The sequence below is a fragment of the Fusarium solani genome, assembly GCF_023522795.1.
Source record: "Fusarium solani strain SB1 chromosome Unknown bctg00000001, whole genome shotgun sequence".
NCBI lineage: Eukaryota > Fungi > Ascomycota > Sordariomycetes > Hypocreales > Nectriaceae > Fusarium > Fusarium solani.
In genome coordinates this window covers 1319620-1344500 of record NW_027072156.1, presented here as the reverse complement: position 1 = coordinate 1344500, position 24881 = coordinate 1319620, and the positions used below count along the sequence as shown (strand labels likewise).

The window sequence follows — 24881 nt, the reverse complement described above, 5'->3', positions numbered from 1 at the left end:
CGCCTCATCGCCGTTCGTCCTTCCGAAAGGAACCCGAACCCCATCCCTTCTAAGATCCCCCCATCCTTTCTTCACTTCGTGCCTTTCTTGCCATGTTGCATCGATCCATCCACAACCCAGTGAACGCCGTGATTCCGAGACCTGGTAGGTTTTCTCCCTTCATACATGCGAAATCCCACACGCGCCGATTCTCCAACAATTCAAAAACTCGAAAGAAAAGAAAAAAGCGGAGGCCATGCCGGGCCAGCCATGCTTCGCAAAGCAGGAATATGAAAACAAAGAAAAGGAAAGAAGAGAAGGCGGAATCAAGTCTGAAGTGAGGTATCGAGGATGCCTGTACACGGCAGCGAGCCAAGGCCAGGGCCCTTTCATTAAGGTCGCGCCTTGAAAGTGAGAAGCTATGTGGCTTCGTCGTTGCGTAATTCGTTTGGTGCCATATTCAATGCCCTCTAAGCGCCCAATTCGCTGACGGCAAATGAGGGAGTGGTCGGGTTGAGTGAGTAGCCGTGGGTCGGGGTCTTGGCCAGCTGCGCCAGGCTCTCACGCTCAGCCTTTTCGCGTTCGCGCTGCGCCTTTTCCTGCTTGGTGATGCGAGGCTTTCGTGTTACTGAGCCTCCGCGAGATCCAGGGCCGCCTCCACGGCCACTGCCAGCTCCGCCTCTAGTTGACGCTCCTCTGCCGCCACCTCGACTGCCTCGTCCACCACGTCCACGCTTAGGAGGACCTTCGTGACTGTGATTTGTTAGTAACTGGTCAACATCAGCTAGTTTTGGAGATACATACCCAGCTGCGGGCTTCTCAACCTCGGGCACCAGGGGTCCAGAGTAGACAAAGAATCCGTCACGGCTGGCCGCCGCCTGGGCCTCCCACAGAAGCTCCGAGTCGTCCACAAAGTCGTCGTCAACGTCATACTGATCCTCCTTGAAGTTACGCTTCTTCTTAGGCTTGGCCTGGGCGTCGGGGCCGCTGGTGCCACCGTTGTCGGGGTTGCTAGCCTCGGCGTCGGAGAGATCAACGGACATTTCATCACCCGATTCGCGGCCAGATTCCGCCTTTTCCAGGGAGGCGGCTGCAGCGGCAATTCGAGCCTTGCGGTCCCGGTTGGCCGCCAGGCGAGGGTGGAGCGCGTCCCATCCGTATCGTTCCTCAGCCATGCGCATAAAGTTGACATAGCGATTTGTCTCTCCAGCCTGGATCGGGACGCTGAGGACAATGGTTGGGGCCTGGAGCTCTTCACCAGGCTTTGCTCGCCCAAAGTCGAGAATAGACCGGCCCTCGCTTTCCTGCATGTCGTCGAGGTTATCGGTCTTGGGAGTTGAAACTCCGGTATGAGGCTTCTGCTTCGGAGATGACCGCTTGATAGGGCCGTTAGAGATAGTTGTAAAATTAGACTCTTTAATAACTGGGCGCTGGACAGGTGGTGGTGGTGGAGGCGGGTCCTTCTTGGCCTCCTGAGCAAGTGATCGTGATGATGGTGTAGGTGTAGAAATTGCCTGGGGTTCCTTTGAGGGGGATGATGGTTGTGAGGGCTCTTGTGCTTGGAAACGGGGCTGATTCGAAGCCGGTTGGAATGAGCTACGGGAATCACCGCCGCCGAGTAAGCTCGCAATGGTTGGGGAGCGGTTTGGCATTTGAGAAGGAGCTCGAGGAGAACCAGAAGCAGAGCCGTAAGGATTATGGGAAACCATTGTCTCGCGAACGGGATCGTAATTTCCACGGATAGGATCGTAACTTTGGCCACTGGTGCGAACAGGCATCGAGGTGGAATTGTTTGATTGGGGCTGCGGTTGGGACGACGGTCGCTCGGCCGGGGGATCCGAGTTCAAAATGCTTTGCATAGAACCAAAGTGCTCTCGTTTGGGAATCTTGGGCGAATAGCGCTGGTCGGTCTGGTGGGCGGAAGCCGGTTGCTGGTGATGTTGAGCGGGTGATGAGGCTGACACGTTTGAGACATCCGAAACACGTGGCTGACGGGAAGCAGAAGATGCAGCAGCAGCCAGGGACTTTGAATCGGCAGCAATCTCGTTATCGGCATCGGCAGGCGCAATCTTGCGTTTGCGCTGCATTGGGGGTGCATTGGGATCGCGCGGCTTGCGAGGCTTACGAGCAGCCTTGGCGATTTCGTTGCCATCCGAGTTTCTAGGTTTCACAATGGTTCCCGGCTTGCGGCCGGGCTTCTTTCTGGGGACACCTGCAGCCGTCAATTGCACCCACTGGTTGTCGACCAGAGCGTATCTCCTGGGAGGCCCGGTACCCGATTGAGGTGGCAGGGGAAGCGGGGGCCGGCCTTGTCCATGGCTCCGGCCGATGTGTTGATATTGTCCGTCGCTTGAAACAACAACGATCTCGTCATATTCTTGGGGGACGCGACTATCCGAAGCTTGTCGCGATGGGGAGCCAGGCTCTGAGAGGGAGCCCGAGGGCGGCGAGGACAGCTCGCCGGCTGACGAGTCGTATCGCGACATGGACGTGTCGGCAGCTGTCGCGGCCATGCCGAGGCAAGGATGGGAAACGAACGACGTTTAATAGTCCAGGGTCTTGAAATCGTCCGGAAGCTGAATGCACCGCGTGCGAAGTTGAAAAGGGCTCCTGTAATCGTGGGGAGCAAAAAGAGAAGAAAAAAGCGCTTATTACCCGTGTAGGAAATAAGAACCACGCATGCGCTGCAAAGAGGAAATCGAACAAGGTGTCGCGCGCAAACGGGCAAGGCTGTGATTCAAACCACCAAAGGTTGAATGAAAAGGCGGCGAATAGCGGTGGACGTACGTGGTACAGTACACGCTAGGTCGCGCGGAGCTGCACCAAAAGGTCGGGTACAGGTACAGGTACAGCGAATAGAATTGCTTCCAAGCTTGGGTGCGCGGGTCTCGCCAGAAACTGGTTGCAGGCGGGAAAAAAAAGCGTGACGGAGCGTAACGGAGCGAAGCGGGCTGTGAGTGGCCAGAAGCGGCAGGTGGGTGCGGGCGGTGGAGCTGTCCGGATCTCTGAATAGCCTCACGACGTTTGAGTTGGGCAACGACCACAACGGGCGATGCGGGTTGCGCGGGCGAAAAGGGGGGTCGGACGCGGGGGAGGAATCGATTCGAGGCGGGCGAGTGATGCTGCAGCACCGGGCGCAACAGATGATGGTGATTCAGTGATAATTACGATAGGCAAAGGATGTCGAATTGATGAATTTGAGCAAATCCCATGTGTCGTCGTTGGGGGAAAATGGCGGGTGGTGGAGGATTGCGGGTTGAGAGAGGAAGAAGGGGAAGGAAAAAGGGAGGAGAAATGAGATGGGGATGGCTACCTTTTTTTTCGGGGCGACAACAACATTTCTTATTTTTCTGGCGGGAAGGAGAAAAACGGGGCAGGCCAGCAGCTTCTACAAGAGAGCTGCTAACTTTGAATGCTACGACTCCGGCACGACACGACGCACGAGGGGAAACGAGGGGGCGGACCAGCATCATCTGGCAACAAGGGAAATTCCATTATTAAACGCCGATTAGACCAACCGAGGGTGCCCTCATGAGACTAACAGTCAGTCAGTCTAGGCTGGGCGTGGACAACAACACCATAGGCCGGACGTCACGGGCATGCCGCAGTCATTCGGGCCAAACCACCACAAGGGGGGCGAGACCAGGCAGGAAATCACTTTGATACGGCTTCGGATGCGAGGGAATTCGTCACCAGAAGCCTCGAAACGGGGGTCGTAGGGGGGGCGTCGGCCAAGTAATTGGACGGGGCTCGTGGATGGGGTCAAGAGTCAATCAAGAGAGCAACAGGACACGACGGGCAGCCGGGCTAGGCGGGAAAAGGCGAGACGAGAGCCCAGAGCCAGAGGAAACCGAAAGACAAGACGCAAGGCAATGCTTTTGAACGGGACGGGACCTGATAGAGAAAACACTCGACGAGACAAGACGGCTTTGACGCACGGATAGAGGTACAAGAGGTACGAGCCGGTGCAGAGCCAAGCCCTCCCACCTCAGATTCCCAAGCGTCCATGTGCAACATCGGAGGGGGAGGGCCCAGGGGGCCCAGGGGGACCAGCAGCCTTCTGCGAGCTGTGGGTGAACGCAGGTCAGCAGTCTAGCGTGGGGAAACACCAGGAATAAATCACCTTGCAAGTACCTCTTTGTATCCCGGGACGTGCTGCCACTCTAAACTGTGGCAGCACGAGTGGGTACTTGTACCTTGCGCCTGTGACCCTTCTTTTTTCGTGTTCCCTCCGGGGTCAGCCTTCAATGAACCCACCCGCCGTGTCCATCATCCCTGGGAGGCGCGCGCCGGGCCCCCCCTGCAGCGCCTTTTCGCTTGTGGGCTTGGGATGGAAGAGGTTGTGTGCGGGTGGACCGTCTCGTCCGGGAACCAAACGTTGAACCAAGCTTAGGCGCGCTACGTCGACAGGGATTTAACGCGGCTGCAGCCACTCAGCCACATGTTTGTTTTTTTCGGGAAGGTCATATGTGGCTGTGAGGTCCAGTTTTCCTATCCAAACCGCTAATGCAAGGCGAGCTGGCAAACAGTGAGCTCAAAAGTACAGTTCTCTTTTGTATCTTGCGTTTGAAAATTCACGCTGCTAATTCCTCTCCGCATCCGTTGTGTGAGAATCACCTGTCCCTGCTGTCGCTCGCTGATTGACCACCCATGCAGGGGTCACAGCACCCAATCGGCACTTTTCGCATACGTATCAGGTGCCCCGTGCTTCCCTGACCAGAGAGATCTTATCTGTTGCGCGACCAAGGGGGGCTGTCCGATAAAAAGCAAAGCTCTGGGCGTAATGAAAATGCCAAGGACGTCCGATGGCCTTGGACGGTGCCGATACTAATAGCTCGAGTAATGTCTTTGAATCAGGAAATTACGTTCCACCTGCCTGGGTGATTAAGGTTCCCCCATGGGCCACACCAATTACTCAAATTTCGTAACTCGAGAACAGTGAAAAAGTATATCAATCTACCTGACTGTTTATTATTATCTACCAGGATATATCTATACACTCCATACACAGTTTTCCACATTTTCAACTCAATGTTGCGGCGGGACATTTTCAACCCAAAGTGCACAGTATTGAAATTGCCAGCCACGCACGGGTTCTGGAATTTTGAAAAGAAGGAGGATCGATCGGCGCTAATGCACCCACCCCAGCACCCAATCTGTGGCGGTGCAACATGCTTCAATCCGGGGCTTGCTATTTTAATCCCCATTTAAAGTGTTTCTTTCTGGCATCCAAAGAAAAGAGAATATTAACGAAGTCCGTTACACGCTATATACTCCTTTCCAATTCACATCTATTATCCATCTTCTGGTTGTCCTTTGTGTTGTGTGCTGCCATTCTCATCCTTCCGTAATTATGGCGGCTTACTAAATTGGGACTCGCGTTTCAGAGCCCAAACCTTGACCACGATAATTCCAGCTCCGTTTTACCGTCTCATGTCGCATGACATTTGGCGAGTAATGATGCGAGAAACACCCAACCTGCTCAAATAGGAAGCTCCGAGTGCATTTTTACGCTCAAATCAGGCTCATCGTACTCCCCGATAGCCGCCTTTCCTGTGCTATTCCTGCCTGCACATTTCGTGGTTCCTTTGGAATTCTCCAATCTCACAATTTCACGTGGCACTCAGCGCGGATAATCCGCCCAAACACTTTGAAAATGTGGGGTCGCGTCAGCCCGTGCCCCACTCTAGATTCTCCGCGGTGCCTCCACCGAAAAAAGACGTCAAGATCAAATCAGGATTGTTAAGCTTGGCCTTTGCGACCTGACCAAGACTGCACAACACCATGGATCCTACACTCTTAATCGGTGATATTGTCGAGCGCGACTCTAGCGATAAGAAGCCTGTCGAGTTCTCCGATCAACCCATCTCATCTACCGGGTTCCCGCAACACAAACGACGATGGAGGACGTCTGCCTTCAAACAGCAACGCGCCGCCGAGTCAGCTGGCCAGACACCCAGCGCCCGGTCACAACCCCAGGACCGACCTGAGGTGAATAAAGCTCAAGATTCGACTGCGAATATAGGCTTCGAGGAGGTTGAGAAGAAGCGCATCGATCAGGAGAACCGTCAGAAACTCGCCAGCATGAGCCCCGCCGAGATCGCCCAGGCGCAAAACGATATCATGAACGGACTGAATCCTGCTCTCATCCAACGGCTATTACAGCGAGCCAATATCGATGAGCCGGCTGGTCCATCACCGTTTGATCCCCCGCCATCCGAAACACCACGGGCGCCTGAGCCTCCGCCCGAGATCAAAATCGAGGATACATCCAAGACCATGGCATCATCTGTTACAGAAGATACGGTGCAAGGCGAAAAATCTACAAAGGACCCAGACTCAGAAAATAAAGCATCCCCATCACCCGCAGTCTCGACAAAAAAGATCGCAGACGACTACGATGAGGACCAAGCCCCAGCCCAGATACCCCCCGATATTTTCCCAATCACCGATCTACCCAAGTCGGTTCACTTCCCAGCTGCTCCAAGCCTTCCTGACGTCGACCCTTCCGATCCCGACTTTCTGGCTACGCTGCATGAGAAATACTTCCCTAACCTCCCAGCCGATCCAAGCAAGCTCGCCTGGATGGCCCCCATCCCCACCCAGGACAGCCCAGCAGACAAAGACTCTTCCTATTACCCACACCCTGAAATCGCGGTATCAGCTTTCCGATTTGACTTTCGGGGTCGATTCTTATCCCCACGGGTCAGTCGATCTATCCCCTCATCCAAGGGTCTACATCATCATGGAGAAGCCCCAGAGGCTGCAGGATACACCATTGCGGAGCTGGCGCGGCTCGCCAGAAGTGCAGTCCCAGCACAAAGATGCATGGCATTCCAAACACTTGGAAGAATTCTGTACCGGCTTGGAAATGGAGAATGGGGAAAGACTGAAGACGACCCCATCGCCATGGGAGTGTGGAACTCAGTTAAGCAGGGTCGAGTGTTGCAGAGTCTGATGGAGGCGGCTATGGGTGAGGGCGGCCATAGAGGCAGCCGCGCATATGCAACTGAGGCTCTCTGGCTTTTTGAAAAGGGTGGATGGAAAGAAAAGTACAAGGGAAGGTGAACGGATAAGCACATGAACAACGTGGCTCAATTCACGGATGATAGTTTCCGGGTTGCATGGACAAACGCATACCCCTTACAGCTGCTATCACCCAAGAGATGGACATATCGTATACAGCAGCCAAATATCCATGACAGATACGCAGGCCACGTGATTGGAAGAATCCACGATGCCAATGGCTCGTTGGTTGAGCAAAATAGCGAGAAAATTGGTGTCAGGGGCTGCATGCTTGGTTGAGCAATGGATGACTTGACTGGTGCCACGTAGCAATGATACATGACAATGAAATCTAGAAAGGCGCCCAGTGTGATGGCATTTGTTTGTGTCGAGGCAGGATCACAGGGCTCAAGGGGTGGTGAAATGAGAGTTGGGTTGCCAGAAGCCAATCCTGTTATCTGTCCATGGGTGTTAACCGAGTTGTTGAGAAATGACAACGGGTTGTGTAGGCGTATCAGTGTAAAATCTCGTATAGTTTTGCACCAAGTTTATTTAGCCGTGGAAGAGCAGACAAAGACTGGCCAGAGTCATTCAGCCACGCTGCAAGGGGAGTAAGCACTGGTAATAAATAGCCCATTATGTGAGAGGGCGAAAGCGTGGTGACGTGATGCATGCAATGAATCGTGTGGGAAGAATCTGAGCTGAGAATGAGTCGTGAGGATAAGCCCGAGAAGTTAATATTACCAAGTTTTTTAAATGGAATTTTTCAAATATGGAATTAAAGTATCCGTTCTATTCCGGTCACTTGGCAACGAACTCTGGACTTAACCCCAATCCCCTCGTGTTAATTGTTAGTTATGGCTGCTTAAAGCACATCCCAGATCAAGGATCAGGCATCAATTGAGATGCTCAAAATGGACACCCCGAAAAGAGGCCTCAAAGCGCGGGCTGATATCCACTCGATGTGCCCTCCCTGTAAGGGCCACCTGAAGTCCAGTTCGTTCGTTCGTTTGTTCTTCTGCAGAGGTTGCAGCGCAGTTGTGGAGAAGAGATCCATCCATTGGAGTGCCGAGGCTGAGTCAAGAAGCGACGGCGGGAAAGGAGAGACCACAAAAGGGTGTGTTGTCGGGGTAGTGTGGCGTGTGTGGCTTGTTGTGGGACAGACAGGCAGGCAGTCTTTTTTGAGTGCGAGCGGTGCAGGGGGAAAAAGGGTAAAGCAAAAAAAAGGACAAGAAAAAAAAAAACATATTTCGCCTGGTGGCCACCGCCGCCTTCTTCCTCCTCTCTTCTTGTTTCCCTCCAGCCCAAAACATCACGGCCCTGCCGCGCCAATTCCTCCCTCCCCTCCCCTTGGGTGACTTGCCGTCTTCTCTTCATCTCCCTCCCGGCCTCAAATCTGTTCTTGTCGTATTTTTTGTCTCCTCTGTTCGCTCGCAGGTTCAGGCTTCGCTTTGCTACGCAATCGCATTCCACGCTTGTGACGCACCCGCTGCCTCCTCCCCCGCCGCCCTTTGTTGTGTTGTCCTGCTTTGCTCGCGACGATACTCAAACAACCGCCGCCCTCGACAACATACATCTTTCTTGTTGCTTCCGCGAATCACCGCTGCTGCACTTCTCCCGTAATCGCGATACAAACTTTCAGGCGGCAACTTGGTCTGCTCTTTGCTGCGCAGAACCCAGCCCAACGCTGTCCGTTTAGCTTTTTCGCTCCGCGCTGCTCGCCCAATCCCACCAGCACCTGAGCCCAAGCAAGCTTCGCCCCCACGATTGCGATAAACACTTCGGTGCCCTCCCGCGACTACAAGAACCTTGGACAAAGAGAGAGTGTGTCAAGCTACATCTCCTCCCCCGACAAGACATTTGATCAACCGGCCACAAGACCCCGCAAGACACGAGACACTGTGACTTTGACTAGCCATGGCGTCTCCGCTGCAGTTTGCCTACCGAACCCAGAAGACCATCGGCGTCTTTGACGCTGCGCCCGTCTACGAGCCTCTCGCTGGGTTCACCAAGCCCGAGGGCAACCTCCGGTGCTGTGCCTACTCTGCCTGTGGCCGCTTCTTCGGCTGGGCGTCCCCCGACGCCGTCACCGTCGTCGACGCCTCCACTGGCTCGCAGATCCTCTCCCTCCCCATCCAGAACGTCTACGAGCTCGGTTTCTCTCCTCGTGGCACCTTTGTCATTACTTGGGAGCGCCCTGCCAAGGACGAGAACGGTGATGCGACCAAGAACCTCAAGGTCTGGCGTGTCGTAGAGGAAGGTGTCGCCGCCGCCGACAAGCAGCCCCTCGGCCGCTTCGTCCAGAAGCAACAGGGAGGCTGGAATCTCCAGTACACAGCTGATGAGAAGTACTGCGCTCGCCTCGTCACCAACGAGGTGCAGTTCTACGAGAGTCACGACCTCGTCAAGGTCTGGAACAAGCTCCGAGTTGAGGGGGCTGCTAACTTCGCCCTCGCTCCCGGTAGCCAGAACCATGCCGTTGCAGTCTTTGTTCCCGAGCGCAAGGTGAGCTGACATTGACCACACCGCTAGGTCTACCACTAACATGTCCCCAGGGTCAACCCGCCGCCGTCAAAGTCTTCAACGTCCCTCTGTTCACCAACCCCATCTCTCAGAAGACTTTCTTCAAGGGTGACAAGGTCCAGCTGAAGTGGAACAAGCACGGCTCCAGCCTCCTGGTGCTGGCACAGACCGACGTCGACCGCTCCGGCAAGAGCTACTACGGCGAGACCACGCTGTATCTGCTCAGCACCACCGGCGCTTTCGACGCTCGTGTGTCCTTGGACAAGGATGGTCCTATCCATGATGTATCGTGGTCGCCAAACTCGAAAGAGTTCGGTGTTGTGTATGGCTACATGCCGGCCAAGGCCACCATCTTCAACCACCGGGCCGTTGCGACGCACTCCTTCCCGATCAGCCCCCGAAACACCATTACTTTCTCGCCGACCGGTCGATTTGTTCTGGTTGCAGGTTTCGGTAACCTTGCTGGTCAGATTGATGTGTACGATCTCGAGAAGGACTTCCGCAAGATCACCACCATTGAGAGCGGAAACCCCAGCGTGTGCGAATGGAGCCCCGACAGCCGTTACATCATGACGGCCACCACCTCGCCACGACTGCGCGTGGACAACGGTGTCAAGCTGTGGCACGTCAGCGGCGGCATCATGTACCACGAGGACATGGTCGAGCTGTACAATGTTGTCTGGAGGCCCCAGGCCCCCGAGAACATTGCTCCGGGTGATCCTCTCACCCCCATCCCCACTCCTCACGCCTCTGCCACGGCGTACCTGGGCACGGTCAAGACCCCCAGTAAGCCCGCTGGTGCTTACCGTCCCCCGGTGCCCGTGGCTTGGCTACGCCTCTTCACTTCAAGCGTGAGGATGAGGGCGGTGCTGCCCATGTCGTGAGCAACGGCTTGCCCAACATTGGCCCCAACGGCTTTGGCCGCCCGCGCCGTGCTGTGCCTGGCGCCGACTTTGCTGAGCCAGCCCCTACAGTCGTGAGGACTGTTCCGGGTGCTGAGCCCGTGGGCGATGAGAACTCGTCCAAGTCAAAGAACAAGAAGAAGCGTAACAAGAAGAACAACCAGGGAGATGGCCGGCCCCAGGGCGAACCTAACGGCGGAGCCAGCTTGGCTCCTCCTCCCCGTGATCGCGGTGCTGGTTCGGGCAGCGAGGGCCGCAGCCCCGAGCGCCGCGGCCACAGCAACCACCGAAGCCAGTCCCGAAACAACCAGGGCCGCAGCCGCAGCAACACTCACCGCGGAAACGGAAACGGCCATGGCAACGGACACCAGGGACCTCAGCAGCAGGCCCCCAACAACGGTGCCCCCGCCGCCGATGCCGCCCAGAACCCCAATGCCAAGAAGATTCGCAGTCTTCAGAAGAAGGTCCGAGCCATCGAGGACCTTGAGATGCGCCTGGCTGGTGGAGAGAAGCTGGAGGATACTCAGCTTAAGAAGATCAACACCAAGTCCTCGGTTCTTAAGGAGTTGGAGCAGTTGGAGAAGGATAACTAAATGCAAGGCCATGTTAACTGGAGAAGGCACTGAGCGCTTCTCCTGTTGAGCGTGCCATGTATCATTTATGGGGAGGTTTTAAGCGAGTGTTGAAGGTACCTACACTCTCTAGGATTGGTATCGGGATCTACAATGTTGGACAACTATGCGGCGTGGATAGGCCAGCTTGTGTTTGTCCTTGCGATGGAGGTCTATCGGGGACATTAAAAGTCGCATTTACTTATGGTGAGGCTTGTGCCGGCGTACCGCGATCGGATGGTGGGTAAAACAGGAAGAACAATCAACAGCTTGCCTACAATACAGGCTTATTTACTTTCACACGGCGTTTCGTTGTGTCGTTGAGGGCGGGTGGTCGGTTGGCTTAGTTGCAGACGTGCTTGTGGGTGAACATTTGAATTGTTTGTAAGAATATTGGTGGTCATTCGGATAAGATTCGCTGCTCAGTCTACGTGCTTGTTCCCTCTCACGTCTTTCAACCCTCAAGTGCTTCTCATGATGCTGTGTTGCAGCTACCCTACAGTGCGGCTGTTAGTTCCTCCTATGGCTATACATGTCCAGCATCCATGAATCACTTGGCATATCGTCAATATTCTACCTCTATTCCTCGGTCATCCCTTATTAAACTGAATGAAAGCAGGCGAGTCGACGGGCTACTCATACAGAACAACCTCCATGCCTAGGTTGCTGTGCCACAACACCAGGACGCACCGTTGAGGTGGAAAGTCACCAATGGATCCGATATCACGAGTAAAGCCTGTGACCAAAGGAACCGAGGTCGGAGGGCCAGATACACCAGGGGATTTTATAACTTCAACAGCTGAGCCTTGCTTGACTGATGGTCTCTTCACGATGACATGTAACATAATCCTCAAACTCACCAGCAAGAAAACGGTCAAGCCTGGCTGTATGATGCTCAACAGCGAGCCATTTTCCCAACATACGCCTCGTTCGAGGCCCGGTTAGCTCAATCGGTAGAGCGTGAGACTCTTACTAGAGTACACAATCTCAAGGTTGCGGGTTCGACCCCCGCATCGGGCTGTTCCTATATGAATGATTGAGAATTTCTTTTTTGCAAGTCCCTTCTTTTTTTTTGACCCTGAGATGTAAGCTCATATGTAGACCTCTGACATTGGGGTTAATGTTATCCTTCTCTTGCTGCCTTTATCGATAATTAGGTACTTGCTGAGGTGGACATGTTATTGCGCGTCACTCCTTCCTTAGACTGTTAACACGAGGAGTACGGTGGCATTCAAGTCGGGCTGAGAGTTCAGGCAGGAACTTCTCAAGGGCTTGCTTTCTCTTCAACATTATTTGCCAATCAGACGGCTCACGAGTGTCTCTCCCTCACTTTTGAAACAAATACAACATGGATGGTATCATTAACTTTTTATCCCCCAGCTTTCCATTTGTGCCCCTTTCCCGTTTTCCTCTTTATCATCCATCTCTTATTGTCCGAGTGCCTTGTTATCTTGCCCCGAAGCATCCGTTACAGCCAAAATACCCTCCTCGTTCTGTTTGTCGCCTTCGGCCTCCTGCTTCTTCTTCTCCAATCTTCTCTGGTGTTTCGCCCGCTTGGCATCAAGTCGATCCTGTTCCTCCCTCAGGGCTCGAATTGCCGGACTCTTTGCCCGAATCTTGGCACCGTACCTCCAGAACACAAACGGAATCGGGATCATGGCCACTTCAAGAAGTCCAAGAAGTGTTCCAGCCCATTGAGGAGTCATGGCTGCGTACATCTTGGGCCCAGCCAGGGGCAAGACACCGCCCGCGATACTTCGGATAACGGCATTTCCGGCGAGGGCGCTGGCGGCATAGATCGAATATGCGCTGGCCAGGTAATTCGAGCCATAAATGAAGCATAGGGTGTTACCCGCGCCAAAAGGCACACCAAAGGCGATGGGAATGGCCCAATGGATGCTATTGGGAAGACAGGTCCAGGAAAACACGAGCTGACCAAGAGGAGTTAGGACGGCACCAATAGCCATGACCAAGGCTGTGGCTTCCGGATGGGGCCTGCCAGTCACCGGATCTCGAGGCTGAGAGTTGATCAAGCGACGGAGGAGAGGTTCGGCGAAAATGGCAAGCATGGTCCCAACGCCAATGCCAACAAAGGCCAGGCCCGACATGCCAGCGTTCCAGCCGCGGTGCTGGCGGAAGACGATCGGATAGGCGACGAAACAGAGATACAAGATGGCATAAATCAGTGAGATCCTGCGCATTGGTTAGAGTTGTCGATCACGGCCGGGGACTGAGACAATGGTCGATCACTGTCTCAAACTCAACTTCACTCACCAGACGTCCATGAACCACAAGATAGGTTCAGTTGCGACCAACTTGAAGGGTCGGCTCATGTTGATCTTGATCAGATGCCACGTGGAAACTTTCTGGTCATACTGGCACCACCATCGGGGATCATCGTTTTCCTTTCGCAGGCGAGCTGCCTTTCGCTTCAGGATGGCAGGGTGGTAGGTCTCCTTGACGGTTGCCATCATGAGGACACCGGCGCCACCCAGGATCAAGACGATCCAGTTGTCCCATCGCCAACCAAGATACTGGTAAACAAAACCACCAATGATGGGTCCGGTAGATGGTCCATTGAGAGGTGCGATCGACCACATGGACATGGCAGCTGCGAGGTACTCGGGATCTGAGATGTCGACAATACTTCCCGGACTGTTGGAGATCATTGCAGCCCCAAAGAGAGCGCTTGTTGACCAATTAGCCGACCATTCAGCACTTATAAGACGAGAATGCTACTCACCCAAAGAATCGCACAACAATGATTTCTGTCAGCGAAGTTGCCAGGGCGCAAGGCAGAATAAGCAGCGCCCAAACACTCAAGCAGACCAAGTACACCATTTGACGACCATAAAGTTCACTTAGTGGCGCAACAATCAAGCTACCAACGGCAAGGCCAAGCAGATACGTCGTCAGACCCAAAGTGGTGGTGGTGGTAGTTGATCCATACTCCTCAACTAGGCCTGGGATGGAAGCCGTGTAACACGTGCTATACAGGACCACGACCCAGGTAGAGTATGAGACGGCAACGATAATCCAGGCGCGATACCATTTTGACCAATTCCTTGGGTTCTCGGGATCGCCTTCCTCAAAGAAGACCTCAAAGTCGGGTGGTCGGGATGCGGCGCTGGCGATGCTGGTGCCAGTTCGAGTGTAGGTGATGGGTTCACGCGCCGCTCGCTCTGCCTCGGTTTCGAGATCTGGTGTCAGAGCATGTTCCAGGGCTTCAAACACGTCCGAATCATGTGAGCGCCTGGATGCTGTGCTGCGCGGACGGCTGCGACGTGTCTCGGTTGTCTTGATGGGTTCCAAGACCGGCGACGTAGCTGTAGAAGAAGAACACGATGTCTCTGCGTCAACATCTGGCGACGCCTTCTCAAGATCCTTGGTCATGATGGGTGGGAAATTGCTGTTCTGGGCTACGTCTTGGCAGAAGGAGATGGCAAAATTCACTAGGGATTGTCGTCATGCCTCGAGCCAAGACGGCTTCTGTTCTAGGCGGAATAGAAGTCCAGGAACTCGCGACAACCGCAGCAAGGGCAGCAGAACAGAGACAGCGCGAAAGAGTTCCCGGCAGGACAAAGAAACAATTTAGGAGGCACCGAACGGATTGATAACTGGGAGCGGCGATGGGTACCCTCCCTCCTCCCTGTTGGCCGACCGATGCGGCACCGATGCCGAGAACCCATCGTTGGTTCACCTTTTCAGGCGGACGTAGCACCGGACATAGCAGCAGGTCAGCGGCCTGGCCTTCGAAAGTGGAGAGCATCAAATTCTTTCGACGGCGTATCAACGCTATGTGGAGCTACAGGTGGGCGAGCAAGGTCTGGCGAGCGAGGATCAGAGATTCAATCCGCTGCCCTGAGTCCCTGCCCCACGTGCGGAAGCGGATATCCCTGGCTCTGGAGTAAGATAAGGGGAGAGTGCGGAATAGGGGCCGGGAGTTCTGTGCCGGTTCAAGGCTGTTTTGTCTCGTTGATGCCCGACTCAACGAGAAGAGGATCGAGCCAGCATCACGCGGGCATGTTCATGTTCAAGCTTAAGGGTAAAAGAGTTGCAGCTTTGCCAGCCAAGAAGAAGCTGCCCCGCCGTCATGTCTGGTCTCTTTACGGGCAGAGGCGTGCCGATCGGCCATGCAGAGAAGCACGTAGTGCACCGTCAGCCTGCGCTATCATTGACCGAGTCGGTGCCGAAGTCCGCTTTCGGCCGGGTCTACGAACCGTGGCTGACGGCTGAACGATGAGGTGCGACCAACGACAGGGGACAATTGTGACGACATTAACGGCGACATGTTGATTCACAGGGCGCAAGTGACAAGACAAGATAAGGATCTATTGTAATTACAGGACGAAAAACAACAAGTCGATGAGCTCTTCATAGATAAGAAAGGAGGCTATCAATGAGGTTCTTGTTTCGGAGCCAGACAAAGTCCCGAACGGCACTGAAGCTCCGGGCCGTGTGGGCATTCCCGGCCCCACCATGCCCGGCCGGCATTTCAACGTCAAGGTCAAGGTCGAGTGGTTGGCTTGTTGAAGTGAGTTCACATACGGCTGTCGTCCTCTTTAAGTTACCGGTAGGGCTACCAAAGTTGGGGAAATCTGGGGGGCTCTCGATGTCGACTCCCGTCTCGACTCCACTGCATGGCACCACTTGTGGATGGGGACCAGCCTCGGTTCCGGCAATGCCGGGGTTGGTTCAGGATACGCAGCGATATAGCATCAAGGATATCACGTTTTTAGATGTATAGTGCGCTTTATATGGCCGGCGGGACATGAATCCTGACCTGAAACCTTGAGTCTATCCCGGATGCCCTGGATGTGGCGATGGCCTCATCGCTCTTCCCAAATTGCCTCTTATTGAACCGTATGATTAACATTAAGCATAGTATCTACTGTTACATGATAGCTGACCGAAGCACAGATGAATACCGGCTAACTTATTCAGCCTCTTTGTCCTTTTTCTGAAGACCTTTCTTCTCGTTCATAGCTTCCTTGACACCCTCAGGCCACCAGATCATACACGCAATCAAGACGCCCTCGCCTCCCTTTTCCTTCTTTCCCTGGGCGTTCACCTTGCCCTTCCCGAGTCTGATGTCCTCTATGTGCTCGAATCCATGCTTGATGAACTGGCTCATCGAGTACCGTGATGTTGCTTCCAGCCACACGGGCTTGCCCACCTTCCTGGCATGTTCCTGGAGGTGTTTGGTCTGAGCACTCAGAAGACCTTGTTTGCGGTAAGTTGGCTCGGTTGCAGTGAGGATAATGTAGAAGCACTCGCGTATTTGCGACTTGGGGAGGCACTTGAGCTTGACCTTGTCGACTTGTGTGAGGTATTGGAGTAGAAGACGCTGTCATGAAATGTCAGTCTCTTATTGACACAACCATGCTTGTTTCTTGCGCACAAGGGCGTGATATGGGCAACAGTTACTCACAAGAGTTGGTCTTAATCCACCAGACAAGGTGGCAGGAATACCACCACACTTGACGATAGTCGACAGCCCGTCATAATCCTGCCCCGGCTCTGATACGACCATCATGGAGCTCCAGTCGGCGGCATCGAGGATATACCCTCCACATACCAGGCCAGACTTGACAACGGGTTTGAAAAACACCTCTAGACGTTTCTGCCGCGCATCGACGTCGGGCTCTTCAGAAAAGATCCACGCGAATAGAGGGTCATCGCGGAATGCTGGGGTGGCGATCTTGTGAGCGCGCAGTACAGCCTCTTCATCGCCTTTTGATCATTGTCAGTTACTGGCATCTTGAAGGGAGTTGAGGTGCGTACCTTTGCGATGGACTCTGATATTTGCCGTAGACTCGGCCATTGCGGTTGGAAAGCTTCTTGGGTCGCTTGCAATCAATTGGTGTTGGCAAGAGGAAAAGACGTCAAGATTAAATAATTAGAAAATAAAAATACCAACGCCAATGGCGCCAAATCTTACTCCATGTAGAGGCCAACCAGCTATTTATTTAATGAAACATGCATACTTGGAGAGATTAGGGGGTTACGTCTAGTCCAAGCGCAACGCACGACCTGTTGTAGTTACAAGCAAATTGGCTCCCCAAGTATTTCTGAACTGCCAGCACACAGCACGTCATTTGCCAAATAGAATAGATTCTGCATCCTTTGTCAAGCTTGAAAGATGAGGCCTTGTAGGACATCATGGTGAGACACTTGTGTCAAGCGGTTATCAATCAATCATTGGTTCAGGCACCAGATAACCAAGTGAAATCAAGGGACTCATTAACCCGATAAGTATGACAGACAACTCCCAAGTAATACATGATGCTCTCTCTCGGCTCATATTGTATGCATTCTTTCGACGGTTTCCGTTACTTAGGTATCAATCAGTCAGTCAGTTAGTCCATGTTTTCCCCCTTCCCAAGACGCCTCGCAACCCAGGTCTCAAGCAAGACCCCTTTTCTCTCAGAGCCGTGTAATTCCTCGCCCATCATGAGGGCATCGTGTAACAAGGACGCCGATTCGCGTCTCGTCTTGTTGTCTTAAGGACAAAAAATCAGATAGTGTATGCTGCCCCTCTCCAACGTTCAGGGGCTGAGAAGAAAACCGCCAATGGCGATAGACTACCTCTAATAGTAATTCTGCAGATCTGAGCCGTTGTTCGCGCCGTAACCTCCCATAGGGCGTCCCTGCTGCGCTGCAGGGCCTCGAGGTGGTTGCTGGTTCCATCCTCCGCTGGGTCCTGTGGGAGCTGAAGCTGGTGGTCCGTTCTGGCTAGGCGCCTGGTAGGCATCGTCATAATCCACCTGTGGACCATAGCCGCCCTGCTGGTTCTTGGGTTCCACGTCGTCCAGAGATCGATAGTTGTAGCCGCCGCCTCGACCACGTCCTCCCCGTCCTCCTCTCGCGTTGCCTCGGTAGCCGCGGTTCGAGTTGCCACGCCCTCGACCTCCTCGTCCACCCGTGTGGTAGCCCCTGGACTCGTTGCGTCCACCATAGTGGCCATGGGTGTTTCTCTGGTTCCAGTCGTCTTCGCCTGTGTGCTTCCGCTTCGACGCCTTGTTGGCAAACAGGCTCTCGTACTCGTCTTCTCGCGGGTCGTCCTGCTCGATACGGAGTATCACCTTCTCGCCAACCACTGTCTCAAAGTCAAACGTCTTGTCTGGTGACAGAGGCTGCCAGTTCTGGATCTTGCCAGCATCGATCGGCTTGGCCCCCTTCCTCAGTGCCAGTACGACGAGCGGACTGGGTTGTCGGTGTGAAATTTGGCGTGCTGGGGGATAGGCCGTAGCTGTGCCGCCCAGATACTATTCTCGAAGCAGCCTGTGCCCACCACCTCCCATCTCATCTTGCTGCCCATGCCGCCCACCTTGTCCAGAATACTGGCAGGGCAGGGTCGGGGGCAGATGAGGATGTTGTTGCCGTGATATTTGAGTTCATGCTGGGGCATGTTCTGGGGTATTTGGGCGAGCTTGATCAGTCTCTTGGTGTCTTCGGGTCCGATCATGTATCCGGTAAAAAACACAGTCTTCTTAATCCTGAGCCGGTTTTGACTTGACGAAGCCCCCTGCTTCGAGATGGTTTCATTGTGGATGTTGATCATGTGCTGCACCTCGGCCACCTCTACCACAGGGTCCAGCGTCGCTGCGGTATCGGCCACCTGGACAACTTCGGCCACTAAGGGCCCTCGTGTAGGCGACACGTTTTGTCGGCGGTTGTATTCGGCAAAGAAGTCGCGGAAGCCCTTGGTGTGCTTGGGGCGGTCCTCGTACACCCGAATGTCCCCCGCATGCTTGTACGTCTCCATCAGTGCCTCGAGGAAGAGCTGCTTGAAGTGCATGGTGCTCTGGAATCGCTGGTTTGTCGGGCTGACCTGGGGCTTGAGGCCCATCATGTCAAACTCGAGCCCCTTGGCTGTCACCATCTTCCTGATCAGCTCAGCGAATCCCCGCTCGGAACGGCCTGTCAGCAAGACGCAGAGGGCATCCTTCTGCTTGATGCTTAGCCTGACGAGCTCGACAATGGTTTCGTTCCACCATCCATCCCACGCGCGCTTCTCTTCCGTTTCGATGCCCTCTCCGGTGGCAGCGAGGATTCGGCTGTCGTGCCACCAGCCGCCGTTGACAAACTTTTCTTGATTCGACAATGTCCCAATCGTGTATCCATTCCAGAGCTGCGAGTTCGGTAGGGGGGTTTTGAAGACTGTGATGGGTTAGGGAGGGCGAGAATTGGAGCATCAAAGGCACTCACGGGTGTTGTCGAAATCGTAGACGTGGAGAGACTTGATCTTGTCGATTGCTACAGATAATCAGCACCCGTTTGTAGGAAGACACATCCCTCTATCCAAGAGGCGCATGAAACAAACCTGGCAACGGATGGGTCAGGACAGACCATCGACCCAAGGCGGTAGTTGTGAATTGCGACGCGGCGGCGGCAGGGCCATGGTATGCGCTGTAGGCCGAGGCCATGGCGCCGGGCACGCTGGGTCTCTGTAGGATAGCAGCGGCTGCAGCGGACATGCACCTGGAGGACCAGAATCGATGGCGATGGAGAGGGGTCGGCGCGAGTAAAGATGTCCTGCTCTTGTTTGATGTTGTAGTCGAGGTCCAAGTTTGTTGGCGCTGCCGCAGCAGCTGGTGAAGCGACAAGCCGCGCCAGTGGGGCACCAGAGCGGCAGGAGCAGTGGCCCAGGCGGTTGCACGCTGTCTGGCCTGAGGCTTCAGCGCTTCTATAGGCGACAGACGCCGCATCTCCAGGCCTGGCAGGCGCTGATCTGTGCTGCCTGCTCTAGGTATTCAATGTCAGTCAAACCCAACAGCGAAATCTCCAGCTTTTATCACGAGTCAAAACAGTTGCATGCAATGTGAGGGGAAGGAAAGAGAAGAGGCAACCTTACTCGAAGCTGTTCCGATTACTTTACTTGCCTTCCGTACTTACCCCTCACGATTGGCATTCGCTGCTGCACTCTTCTCCTCCTGTCTCTGTCTCTCCTCCCTCTCCAGCCTCAGCATGGCGTCGTCTAGCGCCATCCGCTTCGTCACAGGCACCAAAAAGTCTCCCCTCGGCTCCCTGCATCTCCAGCTCCACGTCAAGCCCGGCGCCAGCAAGAACCGCGAGGGCGTCATAGCCATCACCGACGATGCCATCGAACTGTGCGTTGCCGCCCAGGCCCGCGAGGGTGAGGCAAACAAGGCCGTCGTACAGGTCCTCAGCTCAGTCCTGGGGGTGCCAAAGTCGAGCCTACAGCTGACACACGGTCTCAAGTCACGCGACAAGACTGTTGTGTTGAATGGCTTCAAGGGCGATGGTGAAGATTATGCAAGGACTGTTCGCGAGTTACTCGATAAGGCCTTGGAAGAATGATTCAACACAAATTCAGCAGCAATTGATCACCTTGATGCCATGGAGGCCCAATATTTGCCTGTCGTCAAGAGTCTTACACAAGCCGACTTCTTCAGTCTTGCAACCATCGGCCAGATCATGTTTGGTCCTTATCATCTTGGAATTAGATTGGAGTAACCCGGTCCTTTCTATTGCCAGTCGAACACTTATTTATTACACATCACATGAATCTATCTGCAGCAATATCCTCATCATATGACAGTGTGCAGCTCGAAGACATGCATGTTCATTCTGGATGGTAGATTCCTCGTCCCATTCGCAGTCAGCGACATAGGCTCTGTTCTGAGTCAGCCTTTCAACAGTCACAAGACAAGCCCCGTTGGCTCAGTGGTAAAGCGTATCACTAGTAATGATAAGATCACTGGTTCGATTCCAGTACGGGGCATGTGATTCAATAAAGATCTCCTCTGAGAGATCGATTTTTTGCTCATCCGAGTCTCTCTTCGTGAGAAGCGTTGATTCCGTGAGTTCCTTTTTGGTGTTTCGGATCTGGCTGCGGTTTCATGCATGTACATGCAGCACTTGCATGCTTGATTTAAAGTTGCTGTTTATGGCTGGTTGACAGGCAACTACCATCTACCATCTACTGTCGTAGGGGAGGTCAGGGGGGTCGATAGGAATCCATTGAAACAAATCAGTGTTGCGGTTCCCTAAGAGCGGGTTGCTGTTCCCTTGTTGGACTGCCTTCTCTTGCAAATCCATTGGAGCTGTAAAGGGGGCAAGTGCGCCTACGCATGCAACAGCCTCCTCAGTGGTGTCGGTTGAACAGCATCCAAATCTACACCCTAACACCGCCCACGAAAGCACGTTAATTTTTAAATTACCATGTCTATCAAATCCATATTTACCAGAAGGATCGAGATCTTTCAATGTTCGATCGATCGTGTGTCTCCTACCCTGGACCATGCGAGAGGCGGGACTGTGGAATCAAACCCACACGATTTGGGGATCTGAGCCTTTATGATTCTCCTAGTAAGTCATGTGTGGTTATGGCGGGATATGGAGTCTTCTCTCATCTAGGTCTGGTGAACCGTGGGGGAATCACCTCTCCGGTGTGTTGAAAAGCCAGCCTCACATCAACAACACCCAACCTCGAGGGCCCTTGACGACCATCCCCGAGCAATTCAACGAAAGCTCGTGGAAAAGAAACACCAAGAGAGAGTTCTCACCGCCCTCGTTCGTTTATCGGACGTCTAGACCGTGGTATCGAGCCCTGCAACATCAAGTCCCAGTGATTCACAACCTCTGGCCCTAGCCGCCCTACAGTGCAGATCCCTCTCTCATTCTGGCATCAATATGCCCACGCCGGTCTCCCATTAGGTCAGGTCCCCCAGTGCTCAACTCCCGCGCTTTGCGTCATCCTCACCACCTCGAAGCGAGCCCCCAAGTGGTGTTGTCACCAGCCTCAACAAAGTCCCCTCACCGACCTCGATGCTGGGAGTGACTCTCCTGTGGCTGAAATGCCCTCAAGTTGCCTGAACAGGAAGCCTGCTGGCCAAACTGGAGAATGTCATTGGCGGCTGGCTGCAGACTGCAAGGGCGGGAGCCTGTGCTGCGAGGTAAATCGAACCCCTTCTCTGCTCCAGCAGATGGTGGCCTTTCCCAGATGCCACTCACATGCAGATATCACTCACACATGCAACAGCATCGCAGCACGCTCCGACTCCGACACTCGCCACAGCCAGAACGCTCCAGTCCTCTCTCTCCATCAGGAGAGACCGATACCAAACAGACAAGTACCTCCTCGAGGCCGCCGGGCCGCCTGAACTCGGACAGTAGCTTCGCGCCGGGACTTTGGCGAGCCGACGATCACCCCAAGCTAGAGGCGCGAGCCGGTCTGATCCAATAAAGAAGCACGTTGCGGCCGCTGATAGAGAGTGACTTGTGGCTCGAGACTTGTCGATCCCCCTCACAACCTTTGCACACGCCCCCTTGAAAGCCCCAGTCACTGTCGGTAAACCTTGCAGACATCTGAAAGCGTCGTTTCTTTGACGCGATATTGCCACAGACGGAGGAACGATCCCCTGTGGCTCATCACGTCTTTTTGACAGTGGCGAGAGAGCTCGAGCACACCACGCATGCCACATGGTCCAGAACCACACCCTCCAAATGTCTCATCCGGGCCGTTGAAAGACCCTTGCCGAGCTGAGAGGGTCCCCGGGAGGGTGGGAAGCGAATGAAGCCGGTTCTGTCGATCTCGTCGAGGTCCCCTGAGGCGCGAGCTGTCGAACCTCGATTGTGGCTAGTGACGAAGAGTTACACGATCATGACTACCCCCTCCTTCTCAGGCATCGCACAAGCGATAATGCCCACCGTGCATTGACGATGATGATGACAGCGGAAAAGAGATGCCGCCCGAGCTGGGAACTCTGAAAGGATGGACAAAGTCTCGGCTGCATGCGATCGGCGATGATCGAGACTTGTCCGTCATGTGGTTTTTTGGTAGGCGATCCGTAGATGCCGCCAATTCCGTGCCGAGAAGTCGGTTCGAAACGGCCAAGCCAACAGGCAAGCGTACGACCAATTGATGGTCCAGGAAAGTTTGAGATCAATTGCATTGGATCCTCTATGCGCAATCATGGAGTCTCTCTCTTCATCACGCCGAGATAAGAGTCTCGATGCGTCTCTGATGTCCGCCCGGACAACGCATCGAATTGATCAAGGTAAACAAACAACAAATCACAAGCCAAAACGCTTCCAACACACATTCCTCATGAAACATGGCCTATCCATGCACACGACGTCAAGCATTCGATGCTCCCCAATCTCATTTCCTAATCGAGACGAGCTGAACTCCTCACGAGCCACAACGTTAATCAAACCCTACGCATCCCGTCCCGCGATGCGATGCAACCCCAGAGCACAGCCACAGCCACAGACGATGACGCGCAAGCCCCTCGCCACGCCACATCTAATGTGCTGCAATCTTCGCTAGTGGCTAAGCTCGGCATTTATGACAATTATACTCGGCGTATCAGTACCAGCCACGCCCTACAGCACAACCCAAACCATCTCGGAAGACGGTTCCAAGGGGGTCCCTTGGCGGGGGGATGGATGGCTCATGTTGTGGTCGTTGTACAACTTCATGTTGTGCCATCTTCGGGATCATATCTCGCCGTTCGACTGCAGAGCCGTCCTGAGCCATGTCCTCCCACGCAGTATGCTGTGTCTCCCGTAAAGCCTCTGGCACCCGAGAGCCGCCGGATCGAAAGCTCCGGAGATTCGACAGGGGCCAGGGTGTTCGTCCTTTAATTCTCGGGCCCCTTGGTATTGGGTACACCGTACACCAAGAGAAAAGGCCAAGACGCGAAGCCTCATCTGATGAGGCGTCTCGACAACGACGCACTAGCCACCTCGACACAGCCTGCGATCGAGCAAACCCCATTCATCCACGATGCGCAATAAACAATAGCAGCATGCAGCATCCTAGGACTTTCTGATCGTGAAGCGCATCCGCCGTCCACCACGCACCTGGACCGGTGGGAGACTGTCTGGTCACGGGGCCTCGGCATCCAGCAATGGCGCCATCCTCAACCACACTAGCCAAGACGCCGTAGTAGCGAATAGCGGCCGTTTCGCGTCAAGGCTTGGGCCGCCACTTGAACCAGGACCCTCAGACTGTCTCTGCAATCTCCACCGTTTGAATCATGACCATGTGGGGTCTCCGTAGTTACAGAGAGAGACAGAGAGAATGAGAGGAGTGTTTCTTCAGACATCTTGAAAAAGTATGGGTATTGTATATGCCATAGTATATACATACATGTCGTCGCATCAACAACAACAACAACATCAGCAGCATCGATACTCCTTTCCGTTTCCTCGTCCTATCCCATTTCCGCCTGCATTACTTCGTAAGTCCCCATTTTCGTGTACGTTGGGACTGGTGTGGTGTGGTGTGTGCATGTACGCTGCGTGTGCTTCTTGGGTGTGATTCAAGTTGCCAAAATTATTATAGTGGTAAAAAGGCCTCGTTGCATCCGACTTGTGTTTCGAGTCGACGGAATATTGAGGATGTTGACTGCCAAATAGGCAAAGAACGGTGTCCACATGAGCCATGGAAACTGACAAAGGGGAACCAGATAGGGGCAAAGGTGGCGGTGTGATCCCTTGTTTGTTGCAGCAAGACCGGTGATCGTGATAACCTCAACCCTCTGCCCGGATAACTTAAACGTTCCTCATGAATAAAACCAAGACGAGACTGCAAGAGTAGAAGCAAAGAAAGCAAAACAAACACTCGCCTCCCAAAATCTTCTCAGAAAAAACCGGTGGTATCATTTTTGAAGAAGGATAAAAAGAAGAAGTCGTCAACGCCTCAGAGCCACAATCCCTTTTCGTGTATGTATGTGATCGTGAGCCCAACCTGGTGACAGGCTGGGGAACCAAGCAAAACAGTGCAATCCCCAGTCTAGACCCAAGCCCTCATTTGCTGCAAAGCCGTCATACGCAAAAGATAAGCCGACAGCAACGAAACAGATAGAGAAAAAGAAATAAAAAGAAA

General features: G+C 53.9%; 7 protein-coding genes across 7 annotated transcripts; 3 read left to right on the top strand and 4 right to left on the bottom strand.

Moving 5' to 3' along the window:
• Positions 1-449: 449 nt before the first annotated feature.
• On the bottom strand, positions 450-2492 carry MRS44_002518 (uncharacterized protein; the record flags this gene model as incomplete). The annotated part of the gene is made up of 2 exons (XM_046268077.2): positions 450-732; positions 784-2492. 2 exons carry the CDS (start codon positions 2490-2492, stop codon positions 450-452), a joined length of 1992 nt encoding a protein of 663 aa, XP_046136624.1.
• Positions 2493-5763: 3271 nt separating this feature from the next.
• Positions 5764-7047, top strand: MRS44_002517 (uncharacterized protein; the record flags this gene model as incomplete). The annotated part of the gene is made up of 1 exon (XM_046268076.2): positions 5764-7047. The coding sequence occupies one exon, from the start codon at positions 5764-5766 to the stop codon at positions 7045-7047; it is 1284 nt and encodes a 427-aa protein (XP_046136623.1).
• Positions 7048-8901: 1854 nt separating this feature from the next.
• On the top strand, positions 8902-11002 carry MRS44_002516 (uncharacterized protein; the record flags this gene model as incomplete). The annotated part of the gene is made up of 3 exons (XM_065622864.1): positions 8902-9489; positions 9540-10280; positions 10358-11002. 3 exons carry the CDS (start codon positions 8902-8904, stop codon positions 11000-11002), a joined length of 1974 nt encoding a protein of 657 aa, XP_065478936.1.
• Positions 11003-12447: 1445 nt separating this feature from the next.
• Positions 12448-14413, bottom strand: MRS44_002515 (uncharacterized protein; the record flags this gene model as incomplete). Its single annotated transcript, XM_065622863.1, has 3 exons — positions 12448-13213; positions 13295-13675; positions 13764-14413. The coding sequence occupies 3 exons, from the start codon at positions 14411-14413 to the stop codon at positions 12448-12450; spliced, it is 1797 nt and encodes a 598-aa protein (XP_065478935.1).
• Positions 14414-15956: 1543 nt separating this feature from the next.
• On the bottom strand, positions 15957-16844 carry MRS44_002514 (uncharacterized protein; the record flags this gene model as incomplete). The annotated part of the gene is made up of 3 exons (XM_046268074.2): positions 15957-16367; positions 16452-16753; positions 16805-16844. 3 exons carry the CDS (start codon positions 16842-16844, stop codon positions 15957-15959), a joined length of 753 nt encoding a protein of 250 aa, XP_046136620.1.
• Positions 16845-17610: 766 nt separating this feature from the next.
• MRS44_002513 (uncharacterized protein) lies at positions 17611-19731 on the bottom strand (the record flags this gene model as incomplete). Its single annotated transcript, XM_065622862.1, has 4 exons — positions 17611-18288; positions 18351-19183; positions 19232-19279; positions 19347-19731. The coding sequence occupies 4 exons, from the start codon at positions 19729-19731 to the stop codon at positions 17611-17613; spliced, it is 1944 nt and encodes a 647-aa protein (XP_065478934.1).
• Positions 19732-19990: 259 nt separating this feature from the next.
• Positions 19991-20344, top strand: MRS44_002512 (uncharacterized protein; the record flags this gene model as incomplete). Its single annotated transcript, XM_046268073.2, has 1 exon — positions 19991-20344. The coding sequence occupies one exon, from the start codon at positions 19991-19993 to the stop codon at positions 20342-20344; it is 354 nt and encodes a 117-aa protein (XP_046136618.2).
• Positions 20345-24881: the final 4537 nt, after the last annotated feature.